The 13,860-nt window shown below is 41.7% G+C and overlaps 2 protein-coding genes across 10 annotated transcripts; one reads left to right on the top strand and one right to left on the bottom strand.

Annotated features, from left to right (window-relative positions):
* The first annotated feature begins 1,555 nt into the window (after window positions 1-1,555).
* Window positions 1,556-8,005, top strand: crb3a (crumbs homolog 3a). 9 transcript variants are annotated; one of them, XR_003219644.1, is made up of 7 exons: window positions 1,556-1,708; window positions 1,928-2,111; window positions 2,529-2,694; window positions 3,001-3,143; window positions 3,231-3,324; window positions 3,600-3,804; window positions 6,865-6,896. XR_003219644.1 is itself a non-coding variant. In XM_005468672.4 (5 exons), exons 3-5 carry the CDS (start codon window positions 3,663-3,665, stop codon window positions 7,205-7,207), a joined length of 399 nt encoding a protein of 132 aa, XP_005468729.1. In that variant the 5' UTR covers window positions 2,529-2,694; window positions 3,231-3,324; window positions 3,600-3,662; the 3' UTR covers window positions 7,208-8,005. The 9 variants fall into 9 exon arrangements, 3 of the variants coding, with proteins under 3 accessions (XP_005468729.1, XP_025762098.1, XP_013125014.1); XR_002061842.2 differs by having other exon boundaries at window positions 2,919-3,143; XR_001224071.3 differs by having other exon boundaries at window positions 2,914-3,143; window positions 3,231-3,318.
* Window positions 8,006-9,851: 1,846 nt separating this feature from the next.
* Window positions 9,852-12,610, bottom strand: tubb4bl (tubulin, beta 4B class IVb-like). The gene is made up of 4 exons (XM_003442108.5): window positions 12,435-12,610; window positions 11,544-11,652; window positions 11,318-11,428; window positions 9,852-11,227 (listed from the first exon to the last, which is right to left on the bottom strand). The coding sequence occupies exons 1-4, from the start codon at window positions 12,489-12,491 to the stop codon at window positions 10,170-10,172; spliced, it is 1,335 nt and encodes a 444-aa protein (XP_003442156.1). The 5' UTR covers window positions 12,492-12,610; the 3' UTR covers window positions 9,852-10,169.
* Window positions 12,611-13,860: the final 1,250 nt, after the last annotated feature.

Here is a 13,860-nt window from a genome sequence, read left to right as displayed (position 1 = left end):
GCTCTAAAACCTCTGTATACATTTCTGCATGTGTAAGCTTCCAACTCCATAGGCATGAATGCACCTCCACACTATCAGACATGCAGGTTTTTGAACTGAGCGCTGATAACAAGTCAGATAAAATATAAATCTCCTTGACATTTTTACATTCTGCTATAGCGTATTAACTTCCAGTACATGGTAGTTTCATGGCTTTGCAGCAGTTTCACCAACACTGATCCCAGCCCAGAAAACACGGCCAAGTGCAACATTTAGATAGATGTTAAATCAAATACATTGCTCTAAAAACAGCGTGCCTTTTAAAATCATCATTGAATTGCTTCTCTCTTCCAGTTTTATTATATATGTTATTTATTACTGGGCTGTCACTGTAGGCATTTATAGCAGCTTACATAAACTGTAGGCTATTAGCCTAATGAACTTGCTTACAGAAGCTTTCTTTTGTAAAATAAACTTCCTGATAAAACTAGCAGTGAAATATATAACAGTGACTCCAATAAAAAGATACTGTTTTACACGTAATGCTCATTTATTGGACAACAAAGAAACACACAAAAAACAAAAAAGGTCTCCAAATTTACAATTGCTTGTTGCACCCTTTAGTGGTCACTACTAAATAAGTAGAAAATACAACAAGACACCAGAAGAGCTATTTGTTCTTAATGTTTCTTCTACCCCCATATCTGGTCTGCAATCAGCCTAATGTCCAACCAAATTGTTAACGCAAATAATCTAATCAGTCAGTTAGCTCAATGCATTTGACTTTGAACATGGCAAGCCTTGCTGCCAGGTTCTGAGAGTTTCAAAAACTGTTGATATGCTGGGATTTTTCTGCCCAACCACCTCTAGGGTTTACAGAGAATGGTCTCCAAAACAGAAACTATTGAACGATGAGAGATTGCTTTAATCTCAAGCTGAGTCTCAGGGATAAAATGCCTAGTTGTTACCAGAGGTCAGAGGAGAACAGCCAGTCTGTTTCTAGCTGATGGGAACAGTCACTCAAATAGCCACCTGTTACTTGCTACAAATAAAAAAAAAACACATTGAACGTTGAAGGAGATGAGCTACAGCAGCAGAAGATCACACTGGATGCTAAACCCGACGGTTAAGAATGGGAAACTGAGACTGTGATTCACTCAGGCTCACCTAAATTGGATTAGATGAGTCTTGATTTCTGCTGAGACATTCAGATGGGTCAGAATGTGATGTGAAAAACATGAAAGAACCATATTAGCAGTTCAGGATCTCATGGTTGTGGGGGATATTTTCTTGGCACACTTTAGGCCCCTTTGTGCCAAATGCAACATCGTATAACTACCACAGCCTACCTCAGTTTTATTACTGACCATGTCCATCTCTTTATGACCCTTGTCATAAGCAGGGCCTCCTCTTGAAATTGCCCTTGTGTGGGCGTGGTCTTCTCTCTCCACCTCCTCCTCTCTTGCCCCTCCCACCCCTCTGTCTCTCTTTCACTCTGCCCTCTCGCCAGGATGCACCTGCTGTTCATTACCCCCGTTTGGCACCTGGACTCAGTCAGCAATCACCTCTTTGAGATTATATAGGCTGGGGAAGAACTGTGTGATGCAGGTGGTTTTCCCCTATGGCTCTACACTGTCTTTCTAGGTGTTGGAAAGGTCCCATTGCGTGTTTGTCCTGCCTGTGGTTTTAAGTTGAGTGAGTTGACGGGCCCTGGAAATGTCTTCCCGTGGTGAGGAGTTAAGTTGAGTGAGAAGTGGGAAGTGCCTCTTCGTGTTGTGAAGTTTTTTTTTGTTTGGTAGTTGTTTCCTTTGTTGTTTTCAACCTCTTCTTTTCTTTTTGGCCTTATTGATAAAGCAGTGTTAAGATTATTTGTAATAAAACCATATTATATGCTAAACATCTCTGTCTGCTTTCCTTTTCATTCTGTTCTGGACCCATTTGTTACCAGCCCCCACACTCACACCCCTAGACTTCCTTCGTGGGGATGTAACATGGATACTGCCAGCAGGATAACATGCCATGTTCCCCAGTGCAGATCATCTCAAACTGGTTGCTGGAACATGATAATGAGTTCAGGAATACCGTCTACAGATTCAACAGATCTCAATATCTCAATAGACCACTGCGATGAGGTGGGTTTGTGAATCTGTGCCACAGAGAATTAAGGGGGCCCAATCCTGTACTAGCAAAGTGTACCTAATAAAGTGCCCAGTGAGTGTATGTCCCTGAATAGATAGGGTTACGCCAGTAGTTAACTTTCTCATACCTTATCTGTCCTTTCTTTAATAGATAAAACACTCTGAATCACATGTCAAACTGTGGTTACTGAACGTTATATTACTGAAACACTGTTGCAGATATTAGGCTACATACAAAATAGCAAGGGGCACCTCCTCAATGTGACTCACTGCTGTACTATAAGAGTAATTCTCCACAGAAGGTCTGCGCTTTTCAGAAAACGCTTCAGTGCTCTTACAGAGTGTCCACATGAAACTCTGACTAGCACAGATTAGGCCCGAAGCAGACTACATTTTCTGTGCCCCTCTCAGTCTGAAAGGAGAGATTAGGAGAGGATTAGAGCCCACTGGACCAGCTGGCCTCCAAATTCATCCTTAAAATATCTCAGGAATGTCGATATCCTTTCTCCTGACGGGAACCGTGAAACCTGACGGAGGCGCTGTTTCATGCAACGCCATCAGCAGGTTGCTGCTGTAGGTAAGAGCTTCACAGAGAGTAAAAACTACAGTTAAAGTTGTGCAGATTGGAGCAAATAAGGCAAACCTGGCATCTTGTTATTATTATCATCATTATCATTAATTTTTTAGAAACCGAATGAACTTTGGAAGGAATTTCGGAATATAAATATTATAGCATAAAGGTGATGAAAAGCTTTAAGGTCTGATTTTTTTATTTTTATTTTTATTCCTCAAAAAGGACAGATCGGCGCTGCTCTGCTTCAGCAAAGTGCGCATTTTATTCTACTTTGTACGCACAAAGGAGGTTCTGTTCGCCCCGTTGCAGGTAGATAACTGTGCTCAGGTATTGTAACACGAAACTCAACCACGTGACCAATGGCGAAGTGAGGAGTAGACGAGGGAAAAAGAGAGCTTTAGATGAAAGACCAACTCATAGGACAGCCGAGGATGTAGTCTCGGGTACTTCAGGTAGGCTTGTTCTGATAGAAGTCGGCTGAGGATGTTACCTGTACTTTTCACCCGACTCATATGTGTTGCGGTTTCATTTTTGACAAGGTGAGGCGGAAGCAGTTCACGCGTAAGGAATCAACCTGTTCGATGTTCCTCGTTTTGCCTCGACCATCTGGAAGCAGTCGGATGAAGGGTGTGTGTAAGTCTTTGAAAAGAATCACGTTACAGCATATTGTCCTTTGATAGTGTAATGTTGTTTTTAGGAGGTGTTAGAGCTGTGTTCTTCTGTTAGGCCAGCAAAAATATTATTTTCTATTGCGCAGGTTTAGAGGTGATTCAACATCAGGCTGAATGTGACTCAGTAGTTGTGGTTTTGTCTGCCTGACTCAGCTTGAGATTAAAACAGTCTATCAGTGTCTGAGTGAACTGGAGAGGATATTTGCGTTTGCACTGCTGATAGTTGTGTGTCTTTAGCTGTTCAAATGGAGGCAGTAAATTCTCACGGCGGCTGGCTGTGAATGAAATGGACCCAAGCTGATGCCCCCACTGTACCAGTCTGCCCCCATTTGGCCCTGCTGGTCACGGGTAGAGATGGCAGCGTGCCTGGATGTGCTGACCATACCTGGAGCTGTGGTTGGGAGTGTTTTACTGCTGGTGCTGAGCAGTAATCCTGTGTGGGGTGAGTTGGAAGCCTTCCTCAGCACTCCCATACAAATAAGCCAGCCTTTTGACCACACCTGTGCACACGCACACATAAAAAACCTATTGCATCCTGTGATGACACATAAAAAAACTTAGGAAGCTTTGCTAAGAAACTGTGAAAGATGCAGGGACATGTCAGCACTGCCTAATAACATAAGACTAAGATAATAATATATAGGAACAAGCTCCCCATTGAGTGGGAGTAATATACAAAAAAAGCGTAAATTAATGTCATGATTTAAAAATGATTTGAACTAGATTTTCAGTCGATACTGAACATCTCGCAGAGTCCTTTCAGCTAAAGAGGAGAGGTGTTTTGTACTGTAAGTGCAGTACAAAACACAGTATCTCTGATGGGTATAGTTATACTTGGAAGGGGGGAGGGACTGTTGAGCAACTGAAATCTCCTATCAAACAAGAATGAGAGGAAATGTGATTTCAGAACTGCAGCAATTGTTCTCCTCAGTTCCCAGACATTTTAACTGGTAAACGAAGGTGATGCAACAGAGTGAGACGCAGACACCTGTCCCACATTTTTTTTAGAGCATGTCGCGGTTTTTACATTCAACACGAGGTTGTACTATTTGTACATACTATAAGTGGATAAACAGATGCTGTGCAAAACTGTTGCATTTGTCAGTTTTTCATTGAATCCTACTTTAAGTTGTGAACATGGCTGCCCCCGTCTGTAACGTTTGTTATCAAGTTGTACCTTTGTCCTTGGGAAGTTTACTATTTACCCAAGCAAATGATTGACTCAGAAACTGTGGGGAGGGTTTAAGTTTCCAAAACAAAACTTTCTCATTAACATGATTCTTTGAATGATGAACACGCACGCAAACACACACACAAACAAATAGATTTGAGTTGGGGTGTTTTTTTTCTCACATTTCAAACTAGTGTGCTGTTTGACTCAGCTAATTGTCGCTGCGGTATACCGTGCATTCCTGAGCTTCTCCCCCTCCCTATTCGCTCTGGTCGAGAAGCTCCAGTGGGGCTTCATGATGTAACTGAGTAATCACATGGCTGCTCACGGATGAAATGGCTGGTAGCGATACTGGAATGCTTACAAGTGTCAGGTGATTAGAAAGTGGACGAGGTTGAAATGAACTTCTGCTTTACTGTGGTACTTCCTCTTATGTGCTTTTCATTACGCATGTATGTATAAGGGTAGATACAATCATGATAACATGAAGAAGGGATCCACTTTTCCTCCTTTAGACATTATTTTTGGCACTTTACTAAGAAGCCAGCGTTTCAAGATCCTTTTACATTCCTGCATTCATCTGCACATGAATGTGTCAAACACTTTGCTTACATGTGAAAATTATTCTTAATTCTCGCTGAGAGTTACATGAGTAGCTTTGTTTAAATGTATTATACTTCTTTGCAAAGACTGGAACTTTCAAAAGTCTCCCCCAGTTGCCAGGAAACAGACTCATTACTTTAAATGTTATGAGCAGACACTCACACGTGCTTGTAAGTAATAAAGTGGTTACTCTGTAAGTGTAAATGCAGTCGCCAATTAAAATAAAAGATCTTATCTAAATACGGAGAGTCCCATAAAATTTAAACACATTTCAATTACATACAAAGATAAGTTGAGTAAATACAAAATGCAGTTTTTAAATGATGATTTCATTTATTAAGAGAAAAAAGCTATACAAACCTACTTGGCCCTATATGAATAAATATTTTTCCTGCCTTTTGACTCATGAATTAACTGTTATTAACCTTTTGGGGGGGGAACTGAGTTTAGTTTCACTAGCTACTGCCAGATCTGCTGAATCAAGAAATCACTTCAATAGAACCTTAATGACAGAGCGAAGCAGGCAAAAAGATCTTAAAAATTAACACAACATAACACGATCTAAAGAAACTCAAGAACACACTGGAAACAAAGTCACTGACATCTATCAGTCTGGAAAGGGTTACAGCCATTTCTAAGCCTTTGGGACTCAAGTGAACTACTGATAGAGCCATTATTCACAAATGGTGAAAACTTGGAAGAGGAGTGGTCGGCCTAGAAAAATTACTCTACGACCGCATTGACAATTGACCCATGAGCTCACAGATTAACCCAAAACAACATCTAAAGAACTGCAGGCCTCTCTCGCCTCAGTTAAGGTCAGAGTTCATGATTCAACAATAAGAAAGAGACAAAAATGGCAACCATGGGAGAGTTCCAAGATGATAATCCACTGCTGACTGAAAAGAACACAAAGTCTCGTCTCACATTTGTCAATAAAACATTTTGTTGATCCCCAAGACTTTTGGAAAAATATTCTGTGGGCTGAGGGGAAAAAATCACACTACCCTCACCAACAGTCAAACATGGTGATGGTAGTGTGATGGTCTGGGCCTGCTTTGCTGCTTCAGGACCTCAACAGCATCTAATTGATGGATCCTTTGATTTTACTCTTTACTGGAAAAACCTTAAAGGAGTCTATCGGACCGTCAGTTTGTGTCCTGAAGTTCAACTTGGGTTATGTAGCAGGACAATGATCCAAAACACACCAGCAGGTCACATCTGTATGACTCAATAAAAACAAAAAACAAAAACAAAATAAAGGTTTTGTAGCAGCCTAGTCAAAGGTCCAGCCTTAAATCTGATTGAGATGCTTTGGCGTGACCTTAAACAGTGATGTTCCTGCTGGGAAACCCTCCAATGTGGCCGAATTAAAAAAAAATGCAAAGAAGAGTGAGCCAAAATTCCTCCACAGCAATGTGAAAGACTCATTGCCAGTTACTGCAAACACTTGATTGCAGTTATTGCTGCCAAGGCTGCCACAGCCAGTTATTAGGTTTTGGGGGCAATTACTTTTTTTTTTTTTTACACAGGGCTAGATACGTTTGGATAACTTTTATAATCAATAAAATCATCATTTAAAAACTGCATTTTGTATTTACCTGGGTTATTTTTGTCTAATATTGAAAATTGTTTGAGGATTTGAAGCATAATAAATATGTAAAGAAAAAATTAGAAAGGTAAGAAATGCTGTTTCACTGATTCATTATGTTTCTGCTCCTTTCACAGGGAATGTTACCTTAACTCTAAATGGCATCCAATCCAATAACTCTACAGTAAGTGACAAACCTTTTTCAAGAACAGTAAATAACGTTTGGTTTGTAATTAGACATTGTTAAGTGCTATATTATCCTGTTTGCAGGGACCCAACATCGCGGCCATCGTGGCCCCTACAGTCACCTTGGGAGTGCTGGCTATAGTCTCCGCTTTTCTCGTCTGGTTGTTCTGCGTGGTCAAAAAGAAGAGGCAGACCGAAGGGACGTACAGACCCAGCGCTGAGGAGCAGTCTGGTGCACGCAGCGTTGCCGCACCAGATGCACTAAAATTACCAAAGGAGGAAAGACTCATTTGAGGTTTTGCGGAACACCCTGTAAGGACTCAGGCTGCAAACACTTGCATGGCAGCCTTCCTGTGTGACGAGGCTCTCAGACCACTGAGAGAAAACTGTCTCCAGGTTTAATAGAGGACAAAGAGAGGTCTTTGAAACCGTACAACATGATGCATTTTCTTGTCGCTCCATTTCAACAAGCACTGAATTGTTCTTGCTTGGTAAGCCGAAGAGAAGCGCCCAAAGGGATCTTTCTCTGGCTTTTAAGAACAACTGAACATTTCAAAGAGGTCTAAATGTTTATTCTGCACAAGTTAAAAAAACAAAAAGCTACAGTATTTTATCACCACTAATGATTTTAGTTTAGCGACACTTCTTTTTGCCAGCTGCCTTAATATGTCACAATTACTTGTTTGATTTGACTCTGTCTAAAATTTCAATGCAAAATCTATGCTGACCTTTAACCTCAAACCTTTTGCATTTTTAGTCGATCGCATTTGAAAAGGAAAGAGTTTCTATTTATGAATTTAATCAAAAGATCTTATCCTTGTGCAAACTTGTTTTTTACGAAGCTGCTGTGCGCTAAAAAAAAAAGTCAGGTTATAACTAGAAATCAGAAGCAACTGTTTACACTTGACATTTCTTTGAATAACAACACTAATTTTAAGACAGGTTATCAATAATTCACCAGATCATACGTATAGCACATAATTGACTGTAATCAAGTAGAGATGTTTTACAATGTCACCATGTGTTTATTTATGCATTTGTCAAATAACAGAAAATTTGTTTAATATTTGTGTAATTAAACTTTACAAAGTATTTAAAGTCTCATGAGTCCTCCCCAGGTGGAGCAGGGGTGGTGTTTATGTATAAAATCCCAGTAAAAATAGGATATAGGGTGCTGGTTTAGCTGGGTGGGTAGAGCAGGTGATCTATATGTTGTAGGTCTTTCCTTCTTCTGTCCACTGTCCTGTTGCGCAAAAGGCTAAAAATAACAATAGGGAAATAGCATATGGATATGAGGTGCAAAATGACATGCCTGAAATAGTTGAGCAGCTTTGGAAAAAATGCAAACAAGTCCACAACTATTGTATGTATTAGTGTACAGAGGCTGATGATAAAATAGCTATGCAGATAAGCATTTCCAGTAACCACAGAGTGTAAAGTTCAGGCCCTCAGTGTACATGAGAAAAGCGCTGAAAAGCTCGACTCGTTGTTAGCCTTTAGTAAAAAAGTCGTCAACTGTATGATGCAAGGAAAATTCACAGGATCACATTTTTTTTTTCTTTTTTTTTAATTAGCAGGTCTTTTTGCCTTATTCCCCACACAAATGTGTGTCCTGGTTTTCAGTGGCTTCTGCATGTAAATGACTCATGGAAACACGCAGTCATGTGACGTCAGCATTATCACTGCGAGGAAAGAAGGTTCCTCACATACAGGCAGATCAAGTTGGTTATGAGCTGCAATGATAAGCCTAATAACAAGGGAGAAAAACGCAGAGGATTTAAAAAAATGTATGAAAATCAGAGCCCACAACAGCTCTGGAAAAAATATGTTGTGATACTTATACCTTATGTGGTGATACTTTTGCACTGTTTGCGATTTAGCTTATTTCAAATACTGGAAAGGTCACGAGTTTATACAAATAGCCCTGTAACTACATTTAATCAGGAATTTTATATAAAAACTGCTAAAAGTAATGTTTCTCTATCACTGGGAGTAGGGTTTGTTGGATAAAATGTGATTCAGTATCAAAAAGTAAAAAGACAAATTGCATATACAGTTGAGGACAAAATTAGTTTTTGTCAAACTTGTCCCAACATAGCATTACTAAACATGCTAGTTTTTGTTAGAAACTAGTGAGATGTGTCTAAAGATCCTACAACAACTGCCAGGACATGAATGAATGACTTGAGTGAGAAATTGCAGTCTGAAAGAAGATGATAATTAGAACCTTGAACAGGAATGGACTAAGATGTTGTAGACCAAGAACTCCACTTGTCCAAAAGAGATACCTTCAAGCCAGACTGAAGTATGCTACAGTAAGGACAACCTGGAGAAAGATTTTGCATACTGGAAGCGCGTCCTTTGGTCAGATGAGACTAAACCCCTTTGGTCCTTTGGCTTATATTTGGAGAAAGAAAGGTAGAATTTAGAGACCAAAGAACAGCATCCCCATAATTAAACATGGTGGTGGGAGTATTATGCTGTGGGGATGCTTCTATGTGTCTAGGAATGGGAATCTTGTCAATATGGAAGGACTCATGAAGAAAAAATGATATGGGAAGATTGTGAAAGAAAACCTCAAGCAGTCAGAAATTAAACTGGGTCTGGATGTATGGTATAGCTTCCAACACCCCTGATGAAGAACTACCCCAGGAGACCAAAGTCAGTGTTACTGACTGTCCTGCAGTTGAGTCCCATTGAAAATCTATGAAGTGAAGACCATTAAATCTGCAGAAGCTTGAGAGATTCACCAAACCTTTATCTATATTTATTTTTATACAGCCTGTGCGGATTCAGCGGTGTTTTAGAAAGTAAACATTGTGTACAAGTCTTTATATCTATATGTTGTAGTACAGACTTGCTAACTAGGAGTTTTAATGCTGTAAGGTGAAGAGAAATGTTGGATCACACATCAAAAAACCCCCCAAAGAGGCATTAATTTGGCATTTAAATTAGATTTTATTCATTTGCCAGTTTCAAGGCTTCACAGTTAAAATCACTTGCTTTTGACTTCGGCAAGGCAATGACAGGACAGATGTGAGGATGTCAGTAGTTCAGTGCATTCACGACATACAAAAACATTTGAACCAAAAACTTCACTAGCACCAGTTAACACCAATGTCTAACACTAGAGCAACAGTGATCTGTTCAAGTGTGGCACACCATTCAATTCATGATGGAGGGGAGTGAAAAGGATGGAGTTGGGGGTGTAATGGGAGAGGTGAAAGGGGCTCAGGGAGGCAGTTGTGCTGAGGTTTTATGCGACTTCCTCCTCTCCCTCTTCCTCGAACTCGCCTTCCTCAGCGGTGGCGTCCTGGTACTGCTGGTACTCGGACACCAGGTCGTTCATGTTGCTCTCGGCTTCGGTGAACTCCATCTCATCCATACCTTCGCCCGTGTACCAGTGAAGGAAGGCTTTGCGACGGAACATGGCGGTGAACTGCTCGGAGATGCGCTTGAACAGCTCCTGGATGGCGGTGCTGTTGCCAATGAAAGTGGCGGCCATTTTGAGGCCACGGGGTGGGATGTCACAGACGGCGGTCTTCACATTGTTCGGGATCCATTCGACGAAGTAGCTGCTGTTCTTGTTCTGCACATTCAGCATCTGCTCATCCACCTCCTTCATGGACATGCGACCTCTAAAGACTGCTGCCACGGTCAGGTAGCGGCCATGGCGCGGGTCGCAGGCAGCCATCATGTTCTTGGCATCGAACATCTGCTGAGTGAGCTCAGGCACAGACAGTGAGCGATACTGCTGGCTGCCCCTGCTGGTGAGCGGGGCGAACCCTGGCATGAAGAAGTGCAGACGGGGGAAGGGCACCATGTTGACAGCTAGTTTGCGGAGATCGGCGTTGAGCTGGCCAGGGAAACGCAGACAGGTGGTCACCCCGCTCATGGTGGCGGACACCAAATGGTTGAGATCTCCGTAGGTTGGAGTGGTGAGTTTAAGCGTACGGAAGCAGATGTCATAGAGGGCTTCATTGTCAATGCAGTAGGTTTCATCTGTGTTCTCTACCAACTGGTGGACAGAGAGGGTGGCGTTGTAAGGCTCCACCACGGTGTCGGACACTTTGGGGGAAGGCACCACGCTAAAGGTGTTCATGATGCGATCGGGGTACTCCTCGCGAATCTTGCTGATCAGCAGGGTGCCCATGCCGGAGCCAGTGCCACCGCCCAGCGAGTGAGTGAGCTGAAAGCCCTGGAGGCAATCGCAGCTCTCAGCCTCTTTCCTCACTACATCCAGAACAGAGTCCACCAGCTCAGCTCCCTCAGTGTAGTGGCCCTTGGCCCAGTTATTTCCAGCTCCACTCTGGCCTGTAGTCAAAAATATTCCAGTTTATAATGTAGGATGCACAGGAAAGACATAGTATAGTATGCTCGATTAACAAAATTCACCCAGCTTACCAAAGACAAAGTTGTCTGGTCTGAAGATCTGTCCAAAGGGACCAGACCTCACAGAATCCATCGTTCCAGGCTCCAGATCCACCAGGATGGCTCGTGGAACGTATTTTCCACCTAAACCAGGCAAAATTGAATGAACAATATTTTAAGAGGCATGCTGGATCTGATGTAAAAAGAGATATGTATGCAAATCAGTCTGTGCGGCAGCAGAGGTGAATCTGCAACCAACCTGTGGCCTCATTGTAGTAGACGCTGATCCTGTCTAGCTGCAGATCACTGTCTCCATGGTAGGTACCGGTGGGATCAATGCCGTGCTCATCGCTGATCACCTCCCAGAACTGAAACAAAACAGGCGTGGTAGGAGAGGAAGGTGGGATGCAAGTTAATTCCAGTTATGTATGCGCTGATATACTTTTAATTACATTTCTAGAAAGCTTAGTGTGTATTTCTGGTGCATGCGGGTCGAAAGAGCAGTCCATTAGTCTGATCCGGCAGATGGCAATAATCTGATAAGTAAAAGCGTCTTTGGTGCTATATAGCCAACAAGATTAATTATACTAAAGATATAATCCATGCCAGTGTTAAAATGATAATACTGTAGTTTGATTCAGTTTAAATTTAGACATTTTTTTTCAGAAGCAAGTGGCTGGAAAAGAATCAGGCAAAAATAGGTCATAAATATGGAGGGGGAGGGCAGGCTGCTCCTACATCGACAATAAGGTTTCTTTACTATTCTAGTCAAACGTTGATATACTCGCATGCAAAATTCGACAAAAACGTGGAAATATTAAATGCATGGAATTATTAAAGCATAAAGTTGCATAAATCTTAATTTCTCCTGCATAAACCAGTGCATGAATCAATCTTGTTCTCGGTGTGAAACCCTGCACGGAATGCCAATGAGCAAATCGTCTGTGGATTGATTTTCTCTCTCTGGAATGTAATGAACTTTAAGAAGAAAATACGCCGCACTGAGTTTGTTCTAGAGAATTCCTGGAAGATGGATTAGGGGAGCTCCTCTGAGTCCCACGGAGACGTGCCTGCATGGCAGCCGGCACACGGCTCACTGGATTGGAATAAAAAACCCCGAAATAGAGCAAAATAAATCAGAAAGAAATACCTTGGCTCCAATCTGGTTTCCGCACTGGCCGGCCTGCAAGTGCACAATTTCGCGCATTTTGGACAGACGGGTAAGAGGACGGTCGAGTAGGAGACGGGAATCTGAGCAGAGGAGATTCACAGGATGATGGCTCCTGCACTCGATTGTCCGGGATTTTGTTGCACCGCCTCTAAGACCGTCTACTGGGCTGAAACGGTGGTGCAACTTGACGTCATCGCCATGGCAACCAAAGACCGGAGGAGAGAGGGAGGAACCAAAAGCCGTGGAAATGGCGGATAGGATGCGAGGAAGCTACATCAGTTGTCAATAGGTCGTCTCATTATTCTCACGGACTCAGTGACCCCACACCCAAAACATATCGGAATGATACGTTTTTCGGGGTAATATTTTATATATTCACATGAAACAACACCAGTCATCCAGCTGCCTGAAAGGAAAAGAACAATAAGATATAAATATGTATCAGCGTGATATGTGGAGACTATTTGGTACTTTTGAACGCATTAACTTGATGTTATCCCCCCCCCCAAAAAAAATCAGGGATTTCTCAGTGCGATGATGCAACTTGACAAATAACTGGGAGAAAAAAAGCCCAGGATGTCTAGCCGCATCATGATTCCCTCCATAATATCAGTGCTTGACCCATTTCTGTCTGACCCAGGATGGCTTTTGCCGTGCTTATTTTTATCTTCATCTCGTGTGGCTGAATATGTTTCCGCAACACAATTCATACTTCTGGTTTGCACACAAGAAGTAAAGAGGAAAAGCAGAAACATTCACGTCAGTCTGATGCCTTACATGTCTGACGTTTAGCCTGTGGCTTTATGAAAATGCACCAACACAGTGCAGGCATTATTGAAAAAAAAAGTCAGTTTTTAAAGTTACAGTTATGTTTGCACAGGTTATCATGGCTACCTCTAAAAGTAGGTTTTCAGATGAAATGCTGTCTGCATTTAATCTATTTTTGGCTGCCATCTATTTTATATTCTGCCCGTTTTCAGCTACGCACTTTTTTCTTTTTTTTTTCTTTTTGAAGATCATAAAAGGTGTCTCTTTTATCATCTTGTACCCAGCACGTTAATTTTCACAAGTCTTAAAAAGCGGCCTGCAGTTAGCACAATAACAGCCTGTCACTGCTGACGGCTGGTTTAGCCTGTTTGTGTCAAAACTCAACAGATACAAGATCTAAGGCGTACTATGAATGGAAACATGGGGAATGAAGAGCAACTCAGTTCACTGATGTATGAGTTTGGATGTTGTTTTTTTCCCCTTTTTTAAAGTTTTAATTTTTTTTTAAACTTCCCAGTCTCTGATTGAATGGTGAGTTTTTAAGTATGAAGATTAAGGCCAGGTAAAAAGAAAGGTTTGCTGGTGGGATGGGCTGTCAATGCTAAAACAGTCACATCCTGAATGATTACATTCCAGA

Source organism: Oreochromis niloticus, linkage group LG4, assembly GCF_001858045.2.
Source record: "Oreochromis niloticus isolate F11D_XX linkage group LG4, O_niloticus_UMD_NMBU, whole genome shotgun sequence".
In the NCBI taxonomy this organism is placed as follows: domain Eukaryota; kingdom Metazoa; phylum Chordata; class Actinopteri; order Cichliformes; family Cichlidae; genus Oreochromis; species Oreochromis niloticus.
Note: the sequence above shows the minus strand (reverse complement) of the source record. Positions and strands in the feature narration are given on the sequence as shown.

Bases quoted from the DNA above. Each gene is read 5' to 3' on its own strand.
- crb3a (XM_005468672.4), top strand. From the start codon at position 3,663: ATGCCCCCACTGTACCAGTCTGCCCCCATTTGGCCCTGCTGGTCACGG. The intron at 3,805-6,864 runs GTGAGTTGGAAG...CTCCTTTCACAG, and splicing joins GAGCAGTAATCCTGTGTGGG to GGAATGTTACCTTAACTCTA. The intron at 6,912-6,997 runs GTAAGTGACAAA...TCCTGTTTGCAG, and splicing joins TCCAATCCAATAACTCTACA to GGACCCAACATCGCGGCCAT.
- tubb4bl (XM_003442108.5), bottom strand. From the start codon at position 12,491: ATGCGCGAAATTGTGCACTTGCAGGCCGGCCAGTGCGGAAACCAGATT. The intron at 11,653-12,434 runs GTATTTCTTTCT...GTTTTGTTTCAG, and splicing joins GAAACCAGATTGGAGCCAAG to TTCTGGGAGGTGATCAGCGA. The intron at 11,228-11,317 runs GTAAGCTGGGTG...TTTTGACTACAG, and splicing joins ACCAGACAACTTTGTCTTTG to GCCAGAGTGGAGCTGGAAAT.